Source organism: Dipodomys ordii, unplaced genomic scaffold (assembly GCF_000151885.1).
Source record: "Dipodomys ordii isolate 6190 unplaced genomic scaffold, Dord_2.0 Scaffold97, whole genome shotgun sequence".
In the NCBI taxonomy this organism is placed as follows: domain Eukaryota; kingdom Metazoa; phylum Chordata; class Mammalia; order Rodentia; family Heteromyidae; genus Dipodomys; species Dipodomys ordii.
The window spans coordinates 264,489-288,811 of NW_012267313.1; the positions used below are offsets into that span (position 1 = coordinate 264,489).

At 35.6% G+C, this 24,323-nt stretch overlaps 1 protein-coding gene across 1 annotated transcript in view; it reads left to right on the top strand.

Moving 5' to 3' along the window:
- Rnf217 (ring finger protein 217) overlaps nt 1-22,442 on the top strand; it is a gene marked incomplete at its 5' end in the record, with an annotated part of 119,270 nt that extends 96,828 nt beyond the window's left edge. Inside the window, 4 exons of the mRNA XM_013026773.1 lie at nt 751-915; nt 13,300-13,501; nt 16,516-16,587; nt 17,875-22,442. Coding sequence (XP_012882227.1) covers nt 751-915; nt 13,300-13,501; nt 16,516-16,587; nt 17,875-17,948 — 513 coding nt within the window. The remainder of the gene's footprint in view (nt 1-750; nt 916-13,299; nt 13,502-16,515; nt 16,588-17,874) is intronic.
- Nucleotides 22,443-24,323: the final 1,881 nt, after the last annotated feature.

Sequence of the window (24,323 nt, forward strand, 5' to 3'; positions counted from 1 at the left end):
AGAAAGGCTAATTATTCTCATAATTTTGGAGTGAAGACTAGAAATAGACCTTGAGAGTGGAATGTTCCTCTGTCATTCACAATAAAGGAGAGCAGATATAAACTACATTCTATATCAAGTGGCAGACAGACATTTGCAGTGATGCCTTTCTGATAGTTTCCTCCGTGCATGCCATGGGACCACCATATTGATACATTTCTAATAATTGGACCTACCACGCTTTTCTTATTACTAGCCTTCCTTTGGTCACACACCAGGGTATCCATTATTTCAGCTGGTGCTTCACAATATGTGCTAATGCAGCGATGCATCATTGCTTGTGTGTTTTTATTTGATGAGACACCAGTGAGGCTTTGATTTCATAAATGAAGAAACCTTGGATAAAGAAGAGTGATAAGATGTCTGGGAAGTTGGATCAATGGAAGGGGGAGCTCAAAGGCTGCCAGAGGGTATGGATTTGGGGCCTTGAAAACTTTCTGGTTTTCATATGCACTCCAGTCTGGAAGATTTTGTTAAATCTAAATTGACTTCTAGAACGCACAAGTTTTTTCATTGTTGCCAAAGAAATTCCTTCCTCCTTTAGTGACAGAATTTTCTTATTTTGTTGTGGTTTGGGACTTGGGCAGGAGGGATTTTTAAATCTCAACCTTTCAACTTATCAGGAAACATCCCCATCAAGCCTCCTTACCCGACTCTTTCACAATCTTCTAAATAGCTTCCAGGACCTCATGCCATTTTTTTCTTCTGCAGATCCAGTGCCCCACTTGCCAATTCGTCTGGTGTTTTAAGTGCCATTCTCCTTGGCATGAAGGTGTTAACTGCAAGGAGTACAAAAAAGGAGACAAACTGTTGCGTCACTGGGCCAGTGAAATTGAACATGGGCAGAGGAATGCCCAGAAGTGTCCAAAGTGCAAGGTGAGGTAACCATGAGGGGAAAGGAATGGACTGTGAACATTTGAATGGAATTGAACAGTATTCACAATACCAAAGTGAATTACACTCTGAATCGTCCTCAAGCGGGTGCGGAGAAAAGGAGATTTGCTGTTTCATTTTAGAAGTGTAATTAGATTCCTAAAGAAGAATGCTGATGTATAAACAATGTGTATCTCTATTATCTGCATTGTCTTTTAAGCTTTAGGAAGGATGGACTACATCAAAATCCTCTTTTTCCATGTTATCTTTTCCGACATGTCAACTTATTTTTGTAGCTATTTTATTTACTTTTTAAATGTTTTAAGAATTATCTTTAAGGAATTGTACATGGTGGGAGGGGTGGGTGAGAATGTTCTGGATCACATTGACCAATATATATTGTATTCATAAACTGTGTTGTTGAACTCCTTTATCCTTTTTAAAAATGAAGATAGGAAGTGGAACTGTAACTCAAGTGGTAGAGCACCAGCGTTGAGAGAAAAAGTAAGGGGAGAGCCTGAGGCTTGAACTGAGTTCAAGCTCCAGTACTAGAACAAAATAAGAATGAAGGTATTTGAATAGGGAAAGATAGTACTACAATGATATATAAACCCAGCACTTGGGAGATTAGGACAAAAGCATCCTGAGTTCCAGGACAACTTTGGCTACCTAACAAGATCGTCTGCAAAATATAAATAAATAAATGGTATAACAGTATTATTTTTCCCTTGCAGTGCACACTGAGATCTCTGTTCTTTTATGCAGACTCTGCATCTTTACTGTGTTTTGCTTTCCTTGCCTTTCTCCCATTCCTTATCATTCTAATTACCTTGAATTGATTGTTTTGCTTTTTATAAATTTGTTGAGGTAGTTTTTTTAAAAAAATTAATCTCATTTTTCATTTTTCTTTTGATAACCATGCAAGTTATCAAGTTGGCAGGCTTTTGAGCTACAGCCAGGATGCAGGAAGGTAGCCATGCAAATGGCCAAGGGAGGTTCTCCTTTAGAAAGATCAGCAAGTAACTAGATCCAAAATATTTTAGAGTTGATTCTACAAGTGGGGATCTGTTTGATTCAGAAAAAAATGATATATGTATGTAATTGTGCTGCTATATGTGGTTTTTACCTTTTGTTATGTGTGATTTTAGAAATCACCTCTAACTTGGTTTTCTTTTTCTTTTTCAATAGTTCTACAATTACTTTCTGGAGATTTTACACCATATTAATGAAATTTGAATTAGTAGGAAGTATTAACTGTTTTTCTGGCTTATTTTCTCCACATAATTTTCCTATCAATATGATAGATTTCTTTCACTTATATTACATATATACATATATAATTTTTAATGTAGGACTTTATAGACACATACAACACCTACACAAACATCACAAAAATCTTTATATATATATATATATATAGTTAAATGTACTTAATATAACTTTCATAAGTATTTTGCTTCTAAGCTTAAGAAATCATTAACCATTCTTCTGAAGTTTGACATAAAAGGCTTGTTTTCTTCCAATATTGTAACTTTAATTACTATTTTAATTACTATTCTATCATAAACCCAGCCATAATTTTTTGTGTTTATCATGCAGATGGGTACATAAACTAATGCTTTTCCATAGAAAAATCTTTTTTTTTTTTTTGCTTTTTTCTTTTTTTGCCAGTCCTGGGGCTTGAACTAGGGGCCTTGGCACTGTCCCCAAGCCTTTTTTTTTTTTTTGTCAGTCATGGGGCTTGAACTCTTGTCCCTCAGCTCTTCAGCTCAAGGCAAGTGCTCTACCACTTGAGCTACAGCGCCACTTCTGGTTTTCTAGTGGTTTATTGGAGATAGGAGTCTCATGGACTTTCCTGCCTTTCTGGCTGGCTTTGAACCGAGATCCTCAGATCTCAGCCTCCTGAGTAGCTAGGATTACAGACGTGAGCCACCAGCACTCGGCTTCCCTGGAAAACCCAATTAATGCAGTGGTGTTAGTTAAACAATTCTACCCCTACAAAAAGATAACTAACTAAATACTAAATTACAATCCACAGTAGGCTGGTTTCTGAACTCTGATCTTGCTGCCTCATTGTCAAGAAAATTCTGTACTTTGGTGGTGAAGTGATTATATGCCTTTGTAAAATTTAGCCATCTAAGCAAGGTTTGATAATTTAGTGATTCATTATTTAAATAAACATTTAAATAAAGTATCTTTTTTCTCTTAAAAACATTACTTTTTTCCTAATGAGATTTTACATTTCTGCAAGTAGAAAGATCAGTTTAATATATGGCAAGCTATTAGGAAGAAATTTGGCTTGTAATAATAATTCGAAATTATTCTTTATAAGTGAATTTTGGCATATCGTAACTACTAGAATGTTTTTCCTCATTTATGATCAGTGTAATTATTCATAAGTCTGATTTTTCATAATGAGGTGAACATACATAAAACATTTTAGAAAGTGATTTATTTGTAAAACATTTTGTATGAAAATTAATTTGTTATTATCTTTAAATAGTTGTACAAAGGAATTTAAGTTCAACATGTCAGTTTGTGTGTATGATTCATTTTGATCAGTGTTACCCTTTCATCAACAAGAACAACTCTGCTTAGCCAGCCCTGAGTTCCAAGTCCCATGACTGACCAAAAGAAAGAAAAAAGAAAAAATAGTCCTATAAAGAAATCACTGTTTTTCAAAGTATCTGTGAAGGAGATATTGCTATGTGCTAACATTTTAAATGTGGGTGAGGAGTCCATGTGTAGTTGTTACATTGTTATCTATAATTCTTTAAATGTTTGAAATAGTTCATGATTGAAAACAAAATCTAGCAAGGAAATGAAGAAGATAATATCATAGCAGCTGAGTTTGCAGAACACAATTCAGTCTGCTGGTACATCCTTGGAGGATTTGGATATGAGAAGGTAAAAGAGACTGAACTTACTGAAGGAAAGTTACCTGTGATAGTGTGCAGAATGATCATTTTTCTTTTAATTTTTTCAGAGGAACTTTCCTAACACCATCTCTCTATATTACCTTCTTAATGTTAGATCAGGGAAATATTTTATATACATTTATGTTATATGATCTAAATGTAGTTACAGATGACTGGACTATATATGGATAAATATATAAATAATAAGCAATCTCAAAAGAATAAATGATCTCAGTTTACATAATAAAGCTATTGAAGACATTTTACAAGACTGGGTAAAGACAGAGTATTAAGAAATTATATACTTTCTTATATTCCCCATAAGCAGTGTTATTCATAAATTAATAAGTAATTAAGAGTTTATTATATACCAGGGCAAAAAATAGTCCTTATTTGTCAGTGACAGAACAATGATTTTTTATTCATTTGTTTGGTGTTGGTCCTGGGGCTTGAACTAAGGGCCTGAGCTCTTTTTGTTTAAGGCTAGTACTCTACCTCTTGAGCAAGAGCTCCACATTAGGTAAGTCTACAGCCAGACTTTTCTGCTTGGGCAGGCATCAAACTTCAATCCTCAGATCTCAGCTTCCTAAGTAGTAGCTAGGATTGTAAGTGTGAGCCAAAAGAAGTGTTACAATGTATTCAGTCTGGATTTATAGTCAGTGGTATCTATTTGCCTAGCACACAGGATGTATGAGTAGCCAGGTATTGGAATAAATCAACCACATTCCAAAAAAAAATGGAGGGAGGAAGAGAGAGAGGGAGGAGGAAAAGAAAGGGAGAGGAAAAAAGGCTTTTTGAAATCTAGTATGCCATTTTTAATTTATTTGTACAAATGACTTCATACAATGCTCTGTTTTGGGTAATGTTAGCACAATAATAATAGCATATGCTGCTGACTTTACTGCATGTCAGCCTCCATGAGGGTGGTTTCACTGATACTAATGTGTGAATCTCAGATTCTGACTTCTGTGTGTCACCTAGATCTTAACTGTCTTTTTTTTTTCTTTTGTCCGTCTTGGGGCTTGAACTCTGGGCCTGGGCACTGTCCCTCAGCTCTTCAGCTCAAGGCCAGCGTTCTAACACTTGAACCACAGCATCACTTCTGGTTTTCTGGTGGTTTATTGAAGATAAGAGTCTCCAGACATTTGTGCCCAGGCTGGCTTTGAAGCAGGATCTTCAGATCTTAGCTTCCTGATTACAGGCATAAGCTACAGGAGCCTGGCTTTAACTGTTGTTTGATGAAACGTTGAGGTATCATACAGGCTTAATACTGATAGCTCATGGTAAAGTCTCTGTTGTAGACACTGAAGCCTTCTGAACAGGATGATAACCAGTGATCCATGGAAACAGGACTATGAGTATAAATCTAAAGGTCGGTTGCCATGACAATACTGAGGAGGTTAGTTTTGCTGAAGGATCTGAAGCTCTTCTAAATAATTCATGACCTTGTCATCTTCACTTCAAGTTTTAAAAGTTCCTTTCTAACTTAAACATAGGTCAAAAATAATGAATGAGATCTTATCTGGAAAATAAATAAAAGCTGAAAGGCTGGGGCGTGGATCAAGTGGTGTAACATCTGCCTAATAAGCACAAGTCCCTGAGTTCAAACTTCAGTATCACAGAGCATGTGGGTGGAGGGAGGGAGCAGGGAAGGAGAGAGGAGGGGAGGGGAGAAAGGAAGAATTGCTTTTTCCTTCTGCAGTAAATCCAATTTAGACTTTAAACCTTCCTCAGTCTGGAATGTTCTTTTCCCCAAATATCTGCATGATCAGCTTTCTTATTTCCTACATGCCTCTGAGTAACATTCATCTTCTCAATAAGACTTTCCTTTACCAACTTACATAAACTTCTAAAGCACCCTCCCCCTCCTCAGGAGGCTCAATGCAGATAAAGCACAAACTATAATACCTATCCCCACCTCTCCATAACGCTTATCACTGCTTAAAATAAGGGATATATTTTCCAACCACAAAAGCAAGGATTTTGCCCCATTTTATATCTTAAGTACCCCGAGTAAATAGAGCAGTTTCTGGATATTGAATATTGGGTAATGGTTGAATTATTTCATTTTTAGGTGTGTGTGTGTGTGTGTGTGTGTGTGTGTGTGTGTGTGTGCTTTTAGGACTCAATGTGCTTCATAAGATGGGACCCAGATATCTCTTGAAAAACTCAGGGAGAGCTAGGGTGTTGAAGACTAATGTGGCATAATGAAAGGTTTCCAAGAGAAGGAGTGTGACAATTAAAGAGGAAAAGGTATCCAGCCAGGAAGTGTGCAGGGTGTGTTTGAGAACCACAAGCATTTTGTGGTGCCTTCAGTGTTCCCAAAAGTGGTGAAAATGTGATGCTGGCAAAGTAAAGAAGAATCTGGACGTTGCATGCCATAGTAAGAAACCTGAGGGGCATTAAAAGCTGTAAGTGGGAGAATGTTGGTATCAGATTAATAGTTTATGTTACTTGCTGTTGACTTCAAGCAGGTAGTGATATGTAACAAAAAATGACGATCACATAGGCTGGACTATTGGAAAAGAGCAGGGTTAGATAAATATCTTGGAGCAAAAGAATGGTGATATCATGAACCGAGGACTTGTTTAATTTTGTCACTGTAAATATAAAGGACTGGAGAAGGATAGTGCCTGAGTTTTGATTATTTGGCTTTGGAATGGCTGTCAAGTATACGGGTATATATGACTAGTGAATAATTGTTGCATTAATATGAAGTTTAGGGCCCACATCCCTAGAGGAGATGTGAAGATCACCCAAAGAATGAGTGCTAAGTAGTAGGACACAGGTAGAGTCAACGAAGGGAATGAAGAATAGGAATCTAAACTCAGAGGAAAAAGGCACTGAAGCAAGTGTTTGCCAAAGGTGAGGAAGTCAGTAGTGACCCATTGATTAACTGACACAAAGGAGGCAATAAGATACAAACAAAAATAGGTTCCATCCATTTGGCAATTGGAAGATGGGTCGTGGGTAATATTCATTTGTATTTTGTATGTATTTATTGAGACCCTGCTGTGTCAGGATGTTGTGCACGGTCCTTTAGAGAAAGCAATTTTTAAAAAATATTTTCAAAAAATAGTTCTTTATGAACTGGATCCTCTCTGGAAGAACAAAGAGGAATGCAGATAATAAAAGACTTCATGCTCGCCTTGAGCTCTTCAGCTGAGGGACAGCACCCAGGCCCAGAGTTCAAGCCCCATGACCAACAAAAAAAAAAAAAAAAAAAGATTCTGAAGACTTCAAGATTGTAGCATGAGAAATCTTATTAATCCTATGAATTAATTAATTCTTTGTGCCACAGAATTAATTCTCAGCATATTATGCTGAAAATTCTTCCCAATTGTCCAGCTCATCTGTCTGGTGAGATGCTACTTGTCCTTCATTTCTCAAGTTAAATTTCACTTCCTTAGAGAAACAGAGCATTAGCTATAGATTATGAATATTATATATGTATGCATATATGTATGTGTGTGTGTATATATATATATATACATATATATATGCAGACCAAATGTTTCTTTGCAACTTAAACTATAAGCTCCTTAAGGACTAGAGCCATGTAAGATTTTATGAGTAAACAATTTTTTGTGGAAGAATGGATGAAAGACAGCTAGATATTTGCAGACTAGGGAATTATAATCAGAAAAGGAACTGAAATTTGGGGAAGAGGATAAGTGAGCAAGAGCTGGTTAAGAATGAAAGGGAGAGCTAGAGGAAGTGTTTCTTAGGATGGATGTGTATAATCACAGAGGATAAGGGATAAAAATGAATGTGAAATTTCCTATGAATATTTCCAAGGAGATGAGTGCTAGGGATCAAGAGAACTATAGTAAAGATGAAACAAGAAAACTAGGGGAAAATTTGCGGCTCAGTTCTGCCCTGGGAAATAAGGTTTAGACAGTATTTGAATGCATAAAATTTCCTATAAGAGAAGATGAAAACAAGCATATTAAAGATTTAGTGAAGGTTTCAGAGTATTGATGTGAAGATGCTAACATCATAATAGACAATGTATACTAATGTTGTAATCAATTTTATTTGATTTTTACAGCATTTTTTTTTTTGGTCATGGGATTTGAACTCTGGGCCTGGGTACTGTCCCTCATCTCTTCAGCTCAAGGCTTGTGCTCTACCACTTGAGCCACAGTGCCTCTTCCAGTGGTTTATTGGAGATAAGAGTTTCACAGACTTTCCTGCCTGGACTGGCATTGAACCAGGATCCTCAGATCTCAACCTCCTGAGTAGCTAGGATTACAGGCGTGAGCCACCGATGTCCCGCTACAGCATAATTTTTGATGGTATACCCCTATTTTTAGTTGATTTGCGTTTTAACTTCTGATAATTACCTCTATGTTTTATACTTAGCCCTTGACATTGTCTGTTGACTCCTTGATATGACCATTGGAGATTCATTTCACCTTCCTTTCTCCTTCCCCTCTCCTCCTTTCTCTCCTTTTCCCTTCCTTCCCTTGTCCTCCTTTCCCTTGCCTTCCATTTCTGTACTCTTCTCTCCTTTCCCCTTTTCCCTCCATCCCTTTTCCCTCTTCCTCACTTTATTTCCTTTACTTTCCTATCTTCCTCTTAGTTTTCTTTTCTTTGAGGTGGTTTTATCATCATTTTTTGAGATGGTTTATCATCTAGGCTGGCCTTGAACTTGAGATTCTCCTAACTCAGCCTCCCAGGTGCTAGAATGACACCACCATGCTGTCATTGGCAGTCACTGGTTCAGTTCCATAGTAGTTATTCTAGTTCTTTCTTTGATTGTTGTCTGAGTAATACGCTTAAACCACTTTTGTATAGTCTAACAATTTTAAGTAGTATTTTAAGATATTCACTCTTCAGTCATTTCTTCCCTTTCTCTCGGACTTCCATTGTGTGTGTGTGTGTGAGAGAGAGAGAGAGAGCTGTAACTTTGAAGTTTAATGTCAAATTTAATGCCCTTCTTACTTCAGTCTGATATCATTTTTTGGTATTTTCAGGGGTTTTGTATAAAAAGTATTTATGAAGTTTAAAAACTAACTAGGTATATATAATCAAGAGCATATCATTATGAAACTAGGATCATTAAGATTATATTTATTTTCCTATGAGATCATAACTTCCAGGGAGGGGAGAAATGTCTCCATTTTCCTTGCTCATTACTCAGTCATGCCATATTTTGCTTTGTTTCCCCATGTTTGATTGTTGTTTTAGTATTTTCTTATTGAGAATAGAAACACCCAGATTATTTATCAAGTTATACAACATCTATCTCTCGTTCCTCAGATATCAAGTCATTGAGGAAAATGCACACACAGATACGTTAAAATAAGAATTAATGGGGCTGGGAAGGTAGCTCAGTGGTAGAGTGCTTGCCTTGCATGCATGAGGCCCTGGGTTCGATTCCTCAGCACCACATAAACAAAAAGAAAAAAGCCAGAAGTGGCATTGTGGCTCAAGTGGTAGAGCGCTAGACTTGAGCTGAAGAGCTGAGAGACAGCGCCCAGGCCCAGAGTTCAGGCCCCATGACTGGACCCAAAGAAAAAAAAAAAAGAATTAATTTCTGCCTACGGCAAAATTTCTGTTGGTAGCAGTAAGGATAATAATTTAGTTATTATTTCCTACTTACCAATAAAGTAAGCTATCATTTCTTAATGAATGTGGAGATGAGTACATGTGAACTAATGTATGGTGGATGAATTATAAAATGGGTTGGCTATTTAGCAGTTAATTTACTGCTACTCTACTTTTAATTTACATGGGACCTATCAAATACAAAATTAAATTCTACTTTTACTTTTTAGCTACTTTGTGGATGTTTTATTTAGCTAAATATAAACTACTTGAAGAAAGCTAAGACTATTTTATTTATATTTTTATGTTTATGTATACAGGAAAGCCTGCTTTATGCACTTGGTTTTAACTAAGCTTGAGCAAAAAAAAAAAAAAAGAAATTCTAAAATTAAAAGAAATTTTTCAAGCAAATTTTAAATGTTCATGGCCACACTGGCAGAGCTTAATTGATGGGGAGAAACTCTTAGGCTGTCCTTCTTGTCAGTTGTGTTTAGGTTGTTGTGTGGTCTGCTTGATTGTTTCCATACTCTTCATTTCGTGCAGTTCTGCCTTCCCAAAGCAGCGGTGCCCCGCAAAACAAGATAAAAGTGAATGTGCTTCACTGAAGTAGTAAGTGAAAAGCTGAGATTTATGGAAAGGCAGCAGGCATGTTTTTAGCAGAAAATGGGCAGCACAGGCCTTGAGGTAAAAATGAATAAAACGTGTTTGGTACTGTAGTGAGCTCTGAATCCTGAGGATGCAGTTTTCTCAAGTGGTGATCTTCTGGGAGCCACATGCCTGACAAGACAGCGTGTCTCCCGTGCATTGGGTAAGATATGTCCTTGAGGAAAACAGGCACATCAATGGTCTTGTGAGAGAAAAGTCTCTCAACTACAATATGGACTTAATAGTCAACTCTTAAGTGAGAGTATTCTGAACATTCCATCTCATGACTTTAAGGCTAGGAGAGCTACATAACAATTGGTACATAAATGCTCTGTTCCTTAAAAAGCTATCCTTACTTTTTGTAGATGGAGAGAAAACTCTAGTAATAAACCAGATATTTATGGCTTAGCTCATGCTAATCAGTCTCTAGAACACTATACTCTTGCTATGTGGTGAATAGTTAGCTTTTTAGCAGAGTGAAACTTGTGAATGTTTTGAAACTATCATAAAAAATAAAGGAAAACAAATGAGATTTATGTAAATATAATTTAACCTGTGTTTTAGTAAGGGCTTTATGTTTATAAAAACAAAGCAAGATGGTATTGTCAAAAGTATTTAACCCTTCAACTATGCACTTGAGGAATTCTTTTAGTATGTAAAATTTTTTATCCCTTGGTTGTTAGAAGTTCAAAATTGCAATTTTCTTAGCAAATGTGAAAGCAGTGTCTCCTGTTGTACATTAACTTAAATTATGTCAGCTCATTTTTTCTGTTAGTATCAAAGCAAAGTATTCATGTGTAATCATGGTATATTCATCATTGTAATAAAGGAATCTCTCCGTACTTGAAAGTTGCTAAATTATGATATTTTCTGTAATTACACCCTTGCTCTTGTGTGTGTAAAATATTCAAATTAATCTGTACAACCATATAATTATGCAATGTAGCAGAGTAGAATACTGTGGGTCATGATCAGAACTTAGGATTTTATCAATTCTTTTCTGGAAATGTTTTCTAATCAACAATCTTTTAATTGCTGTATTCAGAATATTAGTGGCAAGAAATGTCTGTAAAATGAGGAAGTAGAAATTACAGTTTTCATTCTAAAGAGAAATAATAAATAGGACACAAAGATTTTAGGATCCAGTAAGATGATGGTAGTTGAAAATGATAGTTAAGCCAGGAGCTGGTAAAGCTAGAGTGCAGCTGTGGCTCAAAGTGGTAGAACACCAGCCTTGAGCAAAAGAGCGCAAGGACAGTGCCCAGATCCTGAGTTCAGGCCCCACAACCACCACCAACAACAAAGTTAAAAATTATATATTGCAACTCCTTAAAGATAATACAAATAAATGGTGTTGATGAACAAAAAAAATTACATGTGAAGTGAAATATTGAGGCAAATGCACTATCAGGCACAGGTTTAAGTTGTTAGAGTAAGTTCATTTGATGTCATTTTGAAAAGAAGAATGTGAATTAGCCAAGAGAGTGGCAGAAATAAGCAGAATAGCTCAGGTATCTATGTAGAAGAACAGGTGTCTGTCTGACTGACTACTACAGAGGTTATACAGTTGGTTTTTGAATATGATTGCCTTTTTGGATACACCTTTAAGTTTATAAAGGCTCTTTAGCATGATAAACAGATAGGAATTCAAAATTCTTTTTCTACTCATTAGGATTCTCACTTCAGTAGATTCACTTTCTTCCTAACCTCTAGTGATGAGTAAGAAGGTCAGATTTACTGTCCAGTCATGAAATTGAACACTACTAATCTATGTACAATAATTGGTAAATAATGAGTTCTAAACAAGAATGTCTTCTTTTTATTTCATCACTGACACCACACTAGTAAGGAAATTTGTTAAGTTGCATTATTCCTTTTTAAGATCAAATGCAAGTACACCAAAAAAGTTAAGAATATATTGTTGTGTGTGATCAGTCATTGTCTAGGAATGTGGTTGAAAAGATCAAAACTGGTACAAGGGTTCTGTAGAACCCTGGCTATTTCTTATGCCATCTGCTGTGCTAAATGGGTATAGCTATGTAATTGTTGATTAACGGATGCAACTAGGTTAAACAATGGACTAAGGTCTGATTTATGAGGAAGATTTAACAGTCATGTGAAAGAAAACCAATGCAGTAGAGCTATAAAAAGATTAGGGGGTCAATAGCTAGATCACTAGTTTTGTTTTTATTGTTGAAATTATGATTTGTTATTCAACATTAAGCCCAGACGCTCTATGCCCTTAAACACAAAGTAGCCCTTGCCAATCTGGGAGGTGTTTGCTAGTTCAGCATCACCCCAACAAAGGGAGAAAAGGAATCATATGGCAAGAAGCACCCTGCAGTTGTTATTATCCAGGTTATTTTTCAATGGAGAAAGGGATAAGAGTCAGATAGATGAGAGTCACGTTTTGATTTGATGCTGTACACTGTGCATATACAATCATATTTTACTCAACTTGCGAGGGGTAGCATTAAAATTGAGTCTTAGCAGAAGTGAAGTAACTAGTTTAAATAGCTTGTACTAGTTTAAATAGCTAATTGGAGACCAGGTCTCCAACTCTGGGAGGCTCAGGCTTAACTGCCAAGAGAGAGTAAGCCACTAGGAAAGAATGTGCATAGCAGCTACAGTTCACATAATGATTTTGAATACCTGAAGTTCTGATGTTCACTTGGTAGATTTTGCTTTCTTGATTCATTCACCTATTTCTGTATTAAATACTTCCCTGTAATATGTTGCTGTCTACTTAATCACTACTTCTTCAGAATTGTTAGTCATCTACAAACACTTTTGTTGGGCAGTAGGTAGATAAATAGGTAATAAATGCAAGTGAACACCTTACCATCATTTTGAATAAGACCCGTTGTCACTTTTTAAACAGTCATAAAAGTCCTGGAATGGCAATTAAATCTGGATTGTTTCGTTAAATTGAAATTTGGTCACTAAAACAGAACTATTACCTTCTAACTGATAGGAGGATATCTCTGGAAAGACAAAAGAATTTTTCCCCAGAATAGGTTTGTTTGTGTATATCTTGGTCAAAATAAGCCTATGATTTGAGTACCTGAAACATCAAGCTTTGTATATCTGAACGTATTTGATGAAACCATAATCTTGGAAAGGGTAATTGTAAACAAATCAATACCTTGAAGAAGGCCTCTTGACACTCCTGTTTGGGTGAAATTTATGTTGTCCCAAAAGAACTCACCAGATTTTACCCTTTAAATACTTTAATAACATTCCTTTATCTTTGCCTCTTTCTCTAAAACAGATCCATATCCAGAGAACTGAAGGATGTGACCACATGACCTGTTCACAGTGTAACACTAATTTTTGTTATCGATGTGGAGAGAGATACCGTCAACTCCGGTTTTTTGGAGACCACACATCAAACCTCAGTATATTTGGATGCAAATATCGCTACCTCCCAGAGAGACCTCATTTAAGGAGATTAGTGCGAGGGTCAGTCTGTGGTGAGTGTTTGACATGCATTCAGGAATCTTATACTGATGATAGAATGAAGTCGTGATTACAGACCTTTTCTGAGTCATGAACGTTTCCTGAGTCCTTCTTGCCTGTTGGGTGTTCTAGTACAGGCTTTGCCCCAAAGCCTAAGGGTGATGATGTACTCTCCCTTTGTGATCAAATCAGAAACATAAGCTTATGAACAAGGCAGTACTGATACTGAACTAGAAACTAAAGATAAATAAATCAGATATCATTTGATAACTGAATTTGATAACTGAATTATCAGTTACATTGCAGAAATTTGAAGTCATTAGCCTTTTCTGATGCTCTGGGTGCAGACCACATGATAATGGGGACGCCATCCCTAATTGGTAATGTTCTTACTATTTTTGTATGGATAATAACTAGCAGCATTTCTTCTACATATTTCCCAGTCATGAAGTATATGCAGTAATATAGAGGGAACAGGAGCTAGAAATAAGAAAACACATGCCATTCAAACTCTGAAATAGAGTTCCTCTCCACCTAGAAAACTGACATCACAGTATGTTTTCCATTATATTTGCAGTAATAGCCAGCATCTAATGTAGTACATATTTTAAGAAAATCCTTTGTAGTCATCCAAATATGAATACTTTTATGGACTTAGCTTTTAACCTATCTGTCCCAATACATAGCCCTACACACACACACACACACACACACACACACACACACACACACACACAAACTAAACACAGATGTCTGCATATAACCAACTCACTGTGGCCTAATGCCACTGGGTGAGCATCCTGACCTAATATGGCTTCTTCCATGAGCTCCCTGCACTTCTACAAAATAACCACTGTACGATTTCCTCCTCTCTTTCTACCATTCAGTGCTCCATTCTTCCTTTGTCTGGCAGTCTTTCTCACATGTATCAAGTACTAACATCTTGGAAACTTACCCTTTCTACCTACTGTGGCCAAGTGAATGAAAATTTCTGTGTGGCTTCCCATTATGATTCCTCTGGAATCATAAGGGCTCCACATAGAACAAAGCTGGTGCAAATCTAGATATACTACCTGTAGTTTGTGTGCAAGTACAACTTATGATAATCAATACTGGAATAAAATTTTAAGAATGGCAATACTAGATATATAAATTTTTCTGCTATAGAAAAAGGTGTTTTAAAAGAAGTCCTAAGTGCTCATCAGGAGAATAGCAGTTCATGGCTAATCTAAGCAAAAAATAGTGAGATTCCATCTGAAAAAAAAGTACCCTAGGCACGCTGGTTCAAATTTGTATGCCCAGCTACTCAAGAATCATAGGAAGAAGGATCATGATCTGAAGCTGGTCAATAATACAAAACCCTACCTGAAAAAAATAACTAAAGGCCATGGGTATGGCACAAAGGGTAGAGTACCTGACTAGTAAGCATCAGTCCTTGAGTTCAAATCCCATTACTGAAAAAAGGACTTTTTATGGATCTAGTAATAAAAGTAAGTGTGCTTACTCACTCAAAACAGTTACTTAATCTGGCCTGTACCCATAGCAGTGTCCCAGGCCTTATGTTACCATATCTTAAATATAAATTATGTTATTGTAATAAGTTTATTCATTACTGCAGTGAAAAAACATGTTCCTTGCATTGATAATGATTGTAAAGAAAGTATGAGTGAATAGACTGAGCTATGTGTGTAGGGAAAAAAAACATTCGTTTTTAAAATGTACAGTCCTAAATATCATACTCTAAACTCTTAGACATAACTCCTGGGATATATAAAGATAATTGCTTAGTGGGACGTAATATTATTTAACTGGATTCTGTCATTGGTTTAAAAAAAACAAGGAAAACTCAGAATTAAGCATTTGTTAAATTAGTAATATCTAAATTAATTAGATAGTAAAACTGCCTTTCTAAATTAGATACTTCAAATAGCATTTTATCCATGTTTCTTCATCTGATTCCGAAGACTTTCCAAAGAATTTAATAGTAGTATTTCTCTGACAAACTTCCAAGAAGGAAGTGGCTACATTGTGCTTCTACTTTGTATGTAATTTCTGCTTCCTGATGACTGTTTTTAACAGATTCCCATTGCTATTTGATTCTTAATCAGCTGTGTGATTTCACTGCATTTCTCTTCCTACCTCCATCTCTGGTTGCCTATGGGCTCTGCATCATCCAGCTGTGTCACATGCTATGGGGTTGCTGTTCAACAACAAGATATGAGTGTCCAGCCTCATTCTGTGTGTGCTAGTGTGGCTTTCTATTGTACTTACATTATTGTGTTTATCATTACTGATCAATATTCATTGATAATGAATACTTAAATGCAGGCTAATGCTGCCAATTGTGGCATGTCTTTTTAGAAATGCTTCCCTTTTAAGTTGGTTAAAACGACTTGCTTGAATAACTTGCAACACATTATTTATTCATAGGTAATTTTTTCTAACAGTAGCCTTGAAGCATCACCATTGTAGTTCATTCTGTGTGATGTTCTGATGATTAATTTTTCTGCAGTCCAGGAAGTGAATGTAGCATTGTTTTAGAAGTGTGCCTGGACGGAAGCCCTTGTGTAGGCTCTTCTTGCTCCAGCTTTTTGAGCTAGCTTGTTTAGCTTCTGCACACTTGGACCTGTCACTGCCTTCATCTTTCAGAAAAATACAACAGACCAAGGAAAAAACACAAAGATCAATCATAAAATAAAATTAACCAATCACAACGAATTGGAATGTTTTGGTTATAAAGAGTTCTTGCTGAGCATTTGTGTAATTTACATGAACTCCAATGATGAATTTGCATGTGTATATCTATAGCTGATATATTTGTTTAGAAATGTGGCCTTCATTACAATCAGGTAGCTTAAGCAGTAGTATACACTGTGTCACTTAAAAGCATCATTATATTTATAAATCGATTGGTAGAACATAACCCCTTTGTTCAACTACTTAAAGGTAATAAAAATATCATTTTTAAAGAAACTTCACTAATTGTTCAATAAATTACTTAAAAATTATTTTTCCTTTTATTTTCCAGCTGGAAAATTATTCATTGCACCTCTAATCCTGGTTTTGGGATTAGCACTAGGGGCCATAGCAGTCGTAATTGGTAAGAAACGCTTATCTGAAATTTCAAGTCTCTAGTAACACTGGACAATCTGAGCTTAAATGTAATTGTGTAAATCAGCTATTAAGTGAGCATGATGTTTGCACTAATTCTGCTCTAGATCACTATTATGTGTGGTTTATACATTCAGAGGGGCATGTTTGTTCCGAGATATATCCATCTATGTACTTATAAGGTGTGATTATCACACTTTCAATAACAAGTATGATAGTGAAAGATTTAAATGAACTAGAACCCAATTTCTCAATTTTGGATCTAGGTTGGAATATCTTAGAAAATAGGCTCTGGTACAGGCTACTGCAACCTGGGTGTTTGATTTACTCCAGTGAAAGATTATCTGAGTAAAAATAATGCCTCGATGTACCAAACATATACCTAAGCATGGACAAAAAGAAAAACTATCAATATTTATATACATACAATATTTGTATACATACAAATTACATATTTTTATAGTAGTAGGTCTCACAATTTAGCATGCTTTAGAAGATTCAGACTAGTTGATTAAAATACACATGACTGATTTCGCACCCATTTTCTGATTAAGTATATAGTTGGGGCCTGAGGATTTATATTACTAAAAAAATTCCCAGTGCTGCTGATGTTGCTGGCCCAAAGACCACACATTGAGAATCCTTGGTAGAAAATGTTCATAAAGGCTGCTTTGATTTGTTTGATAGATGAAGGTTTTTCTGAATAAAAAGGTTTTTCACATATAAACATTTTAGCAGGTAATGCATGTGCAAGACAGATGGAATTATCAAGTACTGGGCATCTGAGTTATTACAGTGTGCCAGGTCTATAAAAATAGCATTGCCTGTATTGTATAGTTGAGGAAATTGAGGTTGACTGGAACCTTATTAAGTGGTGAAACTGGGAATCAAACCTGATATTTGGTGCCATAGCCTATGTTCCTAAGGAAGATGCTGTACTGCCTGAAACTGAAGTGTGAATGTCACAGTGTGCAAATGGTATGACTGTGAATAATATTTGCACATAAGGTTTGATATTTTGGGAGAAAGCATTCCCTATTTAAACTTGTATCACTGAATGTTGAAAATGGTGGGGGGAGGGGACAGAGCTAAAGGCAATGATATAGAATGAAGCCTTACAAAAAATAAACACATGTCATAGTGCAAGTCCTTTTTCCTTATGTGCATGCTTTGCTAAGTGATGATTTTGTAAAGAGTTTACAAATGCATAAGTTCCAAATATATGCATTTACATGTCTGTTCCCCTCATTGCCCTTATTTTTTTGTCTATCCCTAGGTTTATTTGTATTTCCTATATATTGCCTTTGTAAAAAGCAGAGAAAACGCTCACGGACAGGTATGCACTGGTAGGATGCAGGTGACTTCACCCAACTCAAGCTAGTCCAGCAGGAGCTGAACAGGATGGAACACCGCCTGTGAGTCATGTCTGGAAGAACAGCGAGAGGACCTTCCGCCATCTCGTCTCCCCGCGGTTCTCTGCAGGCCACGAGCCTCTAGCTACGGTGCATTCCCAACATGGTATCCTGGCCTTTACCTAAACAAATTGCTGCTTTTCAAAAATGGTCACTTTCATAAACTATAAGCATCTGTATGGTAACTGACATTCATGGTTCTTGGAAGAAAATAGTTTTCCTTAAGAACTGTTGCTCTGAGGACACCTCTCCTGAGTATTGCTTGGACTGTATAAGAGACTTGTGAATGGCTGAAGTCCTATGAATCCCAACAAGCAAGGCCACTTTTCAGAGCATGCAAGTTTACCACGTGCACCAGTGTTCAACTGTGGCCCAAGCAAGAAACGAACTTTGGGTACGGCCATTGGTAAAGTTGTCAATGCACAGGGAAGGGAAATAAGGAGAGTCTTGCGTTACTGAAGTGTGTGTGCGTAGGGGTATGAATGTGTGTATATATAAATATATATTAAAGCTAGGCCCCATAGCCTTGTGCTTATCTATTTCCATGTCTCTATACTATTTTTCCACATTTTCACAGACCTATTTAGAGAGGATGATTACTTTGTGGGTGTAATTTGGTAATATATTGAATTAATATCATTGTAGAAAACAGGCTGTTTTGATATTGACCCTTTCTGTTTCTTGCTGTCTTTTCTTGTCACCTACACAGGCATTTGTGCAATGTCACCCCAAATCATATCAAGCTTTGTAAACTGACAAAACCGGTAGAATGCTTTTAGGAAATTCTTGCGTCCAAATACTCAATTTTTATGGATTTCTTGTGTATTGGCATCCATGTTTCACTCTGTGGATAAATGTTTCACGTAGGATTATTTAATCCAAAGAGCTAGTTTTGCTGTAATGGGAGCAAATCTTTCATTCAGTTTTAATTAGCAATGTGTGATTATAGACAATTCTCTAGGTCGAGTTTCAATTATTTAACTGCCGCCCTTTTCTCTAGTTCTGTTTTTTTTTTAATTGGTCCTCAAGTTTTTCCTAAAAACAAATACTAGTTTTCTTATACTTTCTGCTTGTATACATAATAATTTGTTGGTATCTCCTTTAGAGGCCCAATTTGAAATGAAATGTTTTGCAATGATAGATTCATCTACAATATAAACTGTTTTGGAGAAAGGCAACAAAACAACAAAAATATTTTCAGAGTTTTTGTAAGATGTGAAGTCCATGAAAATAAGGAGAATTTCATTTGTCTCAGAATTCTCAAAATTAGTGATCTGCCACAAATGAAGCATTTGTCAGCAAAACTGTCTGAGTTGAAATAGATTATGTGATAAAACATGCATTCACATAGAGAACTCATCTTGATGGGGCATAGAGTATACGAACATACATCCTTTTTTTGCTTGACCTGATAGAGTCCACAATGGTGAAGGTTACTTGCATGAGTAAGAAGCCAACATGTGTGCATCCTTTCTGAATAACAGAATAGCTGTATAGTTTCTAGACTAAGCAGTTCTACGTCCAGTTAGAGGAGGGTATGATAGCTGTAGCTATTCTAGAATAGCATCACTCTACAATCACCTCAGACAAAAATGATGCTTTGTTTTTACAAAGTGATCTTTCCTTCCATCCATTGGTTTTAAAGCTATTTATCAACTATTTCCTTCAGGTTCTCTAGCATTAGAACAAAAGAATGAGAATTTCTAGTCCAAATACATGCTTCTGTAATAAAACAGTGATTTGTTTTTGGAGAAAAATTCATCTTTCCTGGACTTAGGCATCAGTTTGGCAAAGCATGAATATCATGATTTTGTATATGTGTGCATATATATGCATATATACATGCATATACATATATGCCAACTGGATAAACAATATGCTCTCTGGTTTTAGATCATGTGTTTTCCTAAGTTACTGTATCTGTTGTCTTCTGCCTACTCAGGGATTTTTATTCCTTTCTTTAAATAACTTATCTTTTAAAAGTATTTTTATATGATTTGGAAAACTTTCCAATATGACAGTTACAATGATGTCAGTGAAGGCTGTTCCATCAATGATTGGGAGAGTATGCACTGTATTACACAGGATTCTCATTTTTCTATTGCATAGTTTTTTAAATAAATGTATACATTTTTCTCTTTAAAGGTTGAAGTATATGAAGCATTTCCTTGCTGGTAACTCAAAGTAATTGGTGAATTTTTTTGTACTAAGTTTCAAGATCTTAAAAAGAGAGAAGAAAATTAGGAGGATAATTTATATGTCAGTGCTAACTTTGAAGGTAAACAGTAGTATAATCTTTAGGATAAATTCTGAAAATTACATTGGAGAAAGAAATGTGCATATTAAATAACTATCTTTGTATTGGAGACTTGTCATTTTTATATATGTTATAGTGTAAGTTTAATATATACTCCTTTAAAATCCCACAGTTATAAAATACAGATTCCTCTGCTTTCTCTACCCCTTATTTTATAGGGATGACTACTATTGATGGTTTGATGTCCTTCTAGATGCTTTCTGCAAACCTATAAGGAAGTATATGTGTGTGCACATGCACCTGTGTATATTAGTTTTTTTACAAATAGAATAATTTTACTTTCCTGTGACTTTCTCATTTTATTAAATGTTGGTGAATACCTTCCCATATGAATTTATATAGATGTATCTCATTCTTTTGTAAATTCTTACATTTTCCGTTGTAGGGCTGTACTTTAATGACAGTCTTTCACTCAATGGATATATCTTTTTCACTTATCTATTACAAGGAATTCATCAGGACAGACATTTTGAATATATTTTTGCCATCTTGAATAAACATTGCCATAAGTTTTTAAATTTTGTTTTTATTAGATATTTGTACTAAAATTTTTTACACATTTTCAGGAAATGAGATCATAGTAATAATATATTTAAGACCCTTTTTTGAAATGTAAGAAGATTGTGCAAGAGTGCATAATTTTTAAATCAAATCATATTTTGAAGGACAATTTCCTCCATTTGATTAGCCAAATAACTACCTTGCCAAACTTTAGAAGAGAAAATTAATCTTTTTCCAATAAAAGTAGAATGTCAGATAATGTGAAAAAGACAAATTAATCATGAGGTTGCCTAGTTTTAAAACCAGAGTGATTTAAATGAACAACTCAAGCCAAATTCATGACATTTGTCACAGTTTTTAAACACTGTGCACATTCATGCATGTTGCTCCACAGAGGAAGTTAGTTGTATCATTGTGAACAAGAGGAAACAGTATGGTAGCAATTACATACACCCACAATAATCTATAAAGAGATGATTAAATTCATAAGGTTTGTTGGAACGATTATACATTGCATAATAATATGAAACACATTTTACAGTTAATTACAGCAGTTGTCTTGGCATTACATTAAGAAGAAGAAAGTGAAGAAAGTGGGGGGGAGACCTGTGGTACAAGCAATATAACATTGCCACCACCTTGATTTTCCAATAGGTGCTATTGTATCCTAAGAATAGAACAGGCAGGAAAATAATAAAAGATAATTAAACGCCAGTCACATTGCAGCGTAGTATCTTTGCTTGTATTTTCTCTGCCATGGGATCAAGATTCAATGATGTCTGTGAGGAAGAACTTCCTTGCTCTGTCACACATCTCTTCAGTCCCAAGGCCTTCATCATTCAGCCACATGACCCAGTGCTTCCACAAAATACACTGCAGTCTTTCTCCATCCCTTCATCCCTCCCTATTTTGCTTTTCTCTACACTTCTGCTGTTCAAACTACTCTTCACCCAAAGAGAAGAGAAAGAGAAGAGATACCAGGGGAAGAAAATCTCACTGTGGCCTGTTCATAGCGTCTGAATGCCTTCCTGTCTTTGGTCAAATTTAAATACAGCTGCCCACACATTGACTCAGCTTCTGTCTCTTCACACAAAGGTACTTGTCTTTACATGAGACTTTTATGATGCTCATTGTCATAGTTTTAAATTTTTAGGGGTCTAAATAACATTAGTTTCTTTGAGTACACTAAAAAACCAGTGCCAAAAGTCATTTTAGATTTTTGTTTCACGAGCAAGCAACACATAGGCATCAACATGAATCCTCACGTTCAGTCTTTTGATTTGATCCACGCACTGAGTCATGTGCTTATCCTTTCTTGCCTGTAGCAAGAATAGTTTGTCCCAACTATTTAAATTAATTTTCCTTATGTTCAGCTTTATTGTTTTGTATTAACTAATAAACACAGCCTTAAAGATTCTGTAGTGCACTTTAAAACACGGTGCCATTTTAAATAATTCAACAAAGTTAAGTAATTTAATAAAAGTAAAACAACTTATATGTATATTTCAAGGGAAAGGACAAATTAACTAGGTTAGCAAATACATGTCAACTCGTTAAATCTATGAAGAATTGGAAGCTAAAACATTTAGGCAAGTCAAATATGCCTGAAAAAAATATATATATGTCAGTTTCTGAAGTTATAGTTAATTCTGTAAATCTGTGACCAATAATTATGCTATGTTTGGAGCTGAAATATAGCACATAACACTTCATAAATGTTATCTAAAATCTAATTAGAATGATTATTTAGAATATCAAGTTAATTTTTTTTTGTTGATAATAGGGCCTGAACTTTGGGCCTGTGTGCTGTCTCTGAGCTCTTCTGCTCAAGGCTAGCGCTCTACCACTTGAGCCACAGCGCCACTTCCAGCTTTTTCTGCTTATGTGGTGCTGAGGAATCGAAGCCAGGGCCTCATGCATGCCAGGCAAGCATTCTACCACTGAGCCACCTTCCCAGCCCTAGAATGTCAAGTTAATTTCACAGAAAGTTTTAACTCCATTTTCATAGCTTATGAATTCTTCAAAAGAACATTTTCTTACAAGAGACATGGTAAATTAAAACAATTGCATTATATTTTGATTTTCAAATCATTATAATTCAGACATTTTTCTCCTGTGATGGAAATTAACTTCTCAGATCACATATTAATATCTATATCTACATCCCATTACTTCTATGAAACAAATCATTTTATAGAGACGACAAAGTATGATCTGAAAAAAAAGCAGAATTACAAACTTTACAAAGTGTTTAAGATTGTGAAATGCTATTTTATTTTTATACAAACCAATGAAACAGATCTTTAAGAGACAAATGTAAATGCTGTTGAGAATAGAGCTAATACTGATGTTATAGACACATGTTGTGTAGGCTTTTATGCGCATTACTGTTGTGAAGCTAAACTGGAGTTGTCTCTATCCAGATCCAATAAACAGAGTCACGGTAGTGTGTGGCTATTATAATTGTCCTTTTGGAACATTATCTAAAGCCTTAATATATCACATACCTAATGGGTCTTTATACGTATTGCCACTTTCAGAAGCATGTGATTATGCATATAAGAAACTATTATTTTTTCTTTTGGCTAAGCAAGTGACTGTTTGAAGAATCACCATATGGACTTAAATTGTAATAAATTATTTTAAACATTGCTACTACCCTCTTCTCTGGCCATTTCCTTATGTTTCTAAAAGAAATTTTCATCAGTTGTAATTAATTCCATGTGTGTACACATAGTCACATGACAAAACTTTTTTTACTGTGTGCCGTGCATCTTCTCAGTCTGTTCCATCATAGACATTAAATTATTTTCTTCCCTCTCTGTGCAGTGTTGCCCTCCTATTTCAATATCACATGCCTATGTTTCTGATGTTTCAGGAATATGTTGCTTTTCACCTCAACTCAGTAGTACCTTCCCATCTTGTGGAATACATTGTCTCACTATTCAATCCTCTCATTCTAATGAAATGAAATGCAACAACACTACATGGTCTCTGAAACTTATCTCTGATGGTGAACATAACTTATTTTTGTTTATTTGATCCATAAGTTGAATAGGTCAGGAATGCCTAGGACACTTTTTTCTCTTCTGGATAGAAGTTTGGAGCTCTGCCTCACTCTCTTGCCAATGAGTAAGTAATGTGAATGATAAAAAGTCAGTTGGACCAGTGGGCTTAATATTTCTCTAGAACTAAAGTTGCTGTGTGACTAACGTAAGATGAGTATTTTGGCTGTACATTAGTGGGATAGAAAAATGTAGGGACACTTATCCAACCTGACCCAAAGGAATTTATTCTCTATCCAAAATGGGTTATGATTATGGTTATTGGCCTTCATTTCAGCAAAAAAGTCTTAACAGTTTGGACTGAGGTGTAGTTATGTAGTGTAGCATTTGTACAGAAATTTCCAATATGGATTTATACTCTGAAGTTATTAGGCTTTCCGATAATCTTAAGTAGATCACCTTGAATGTAACTGATATTAACTCTAGCCTA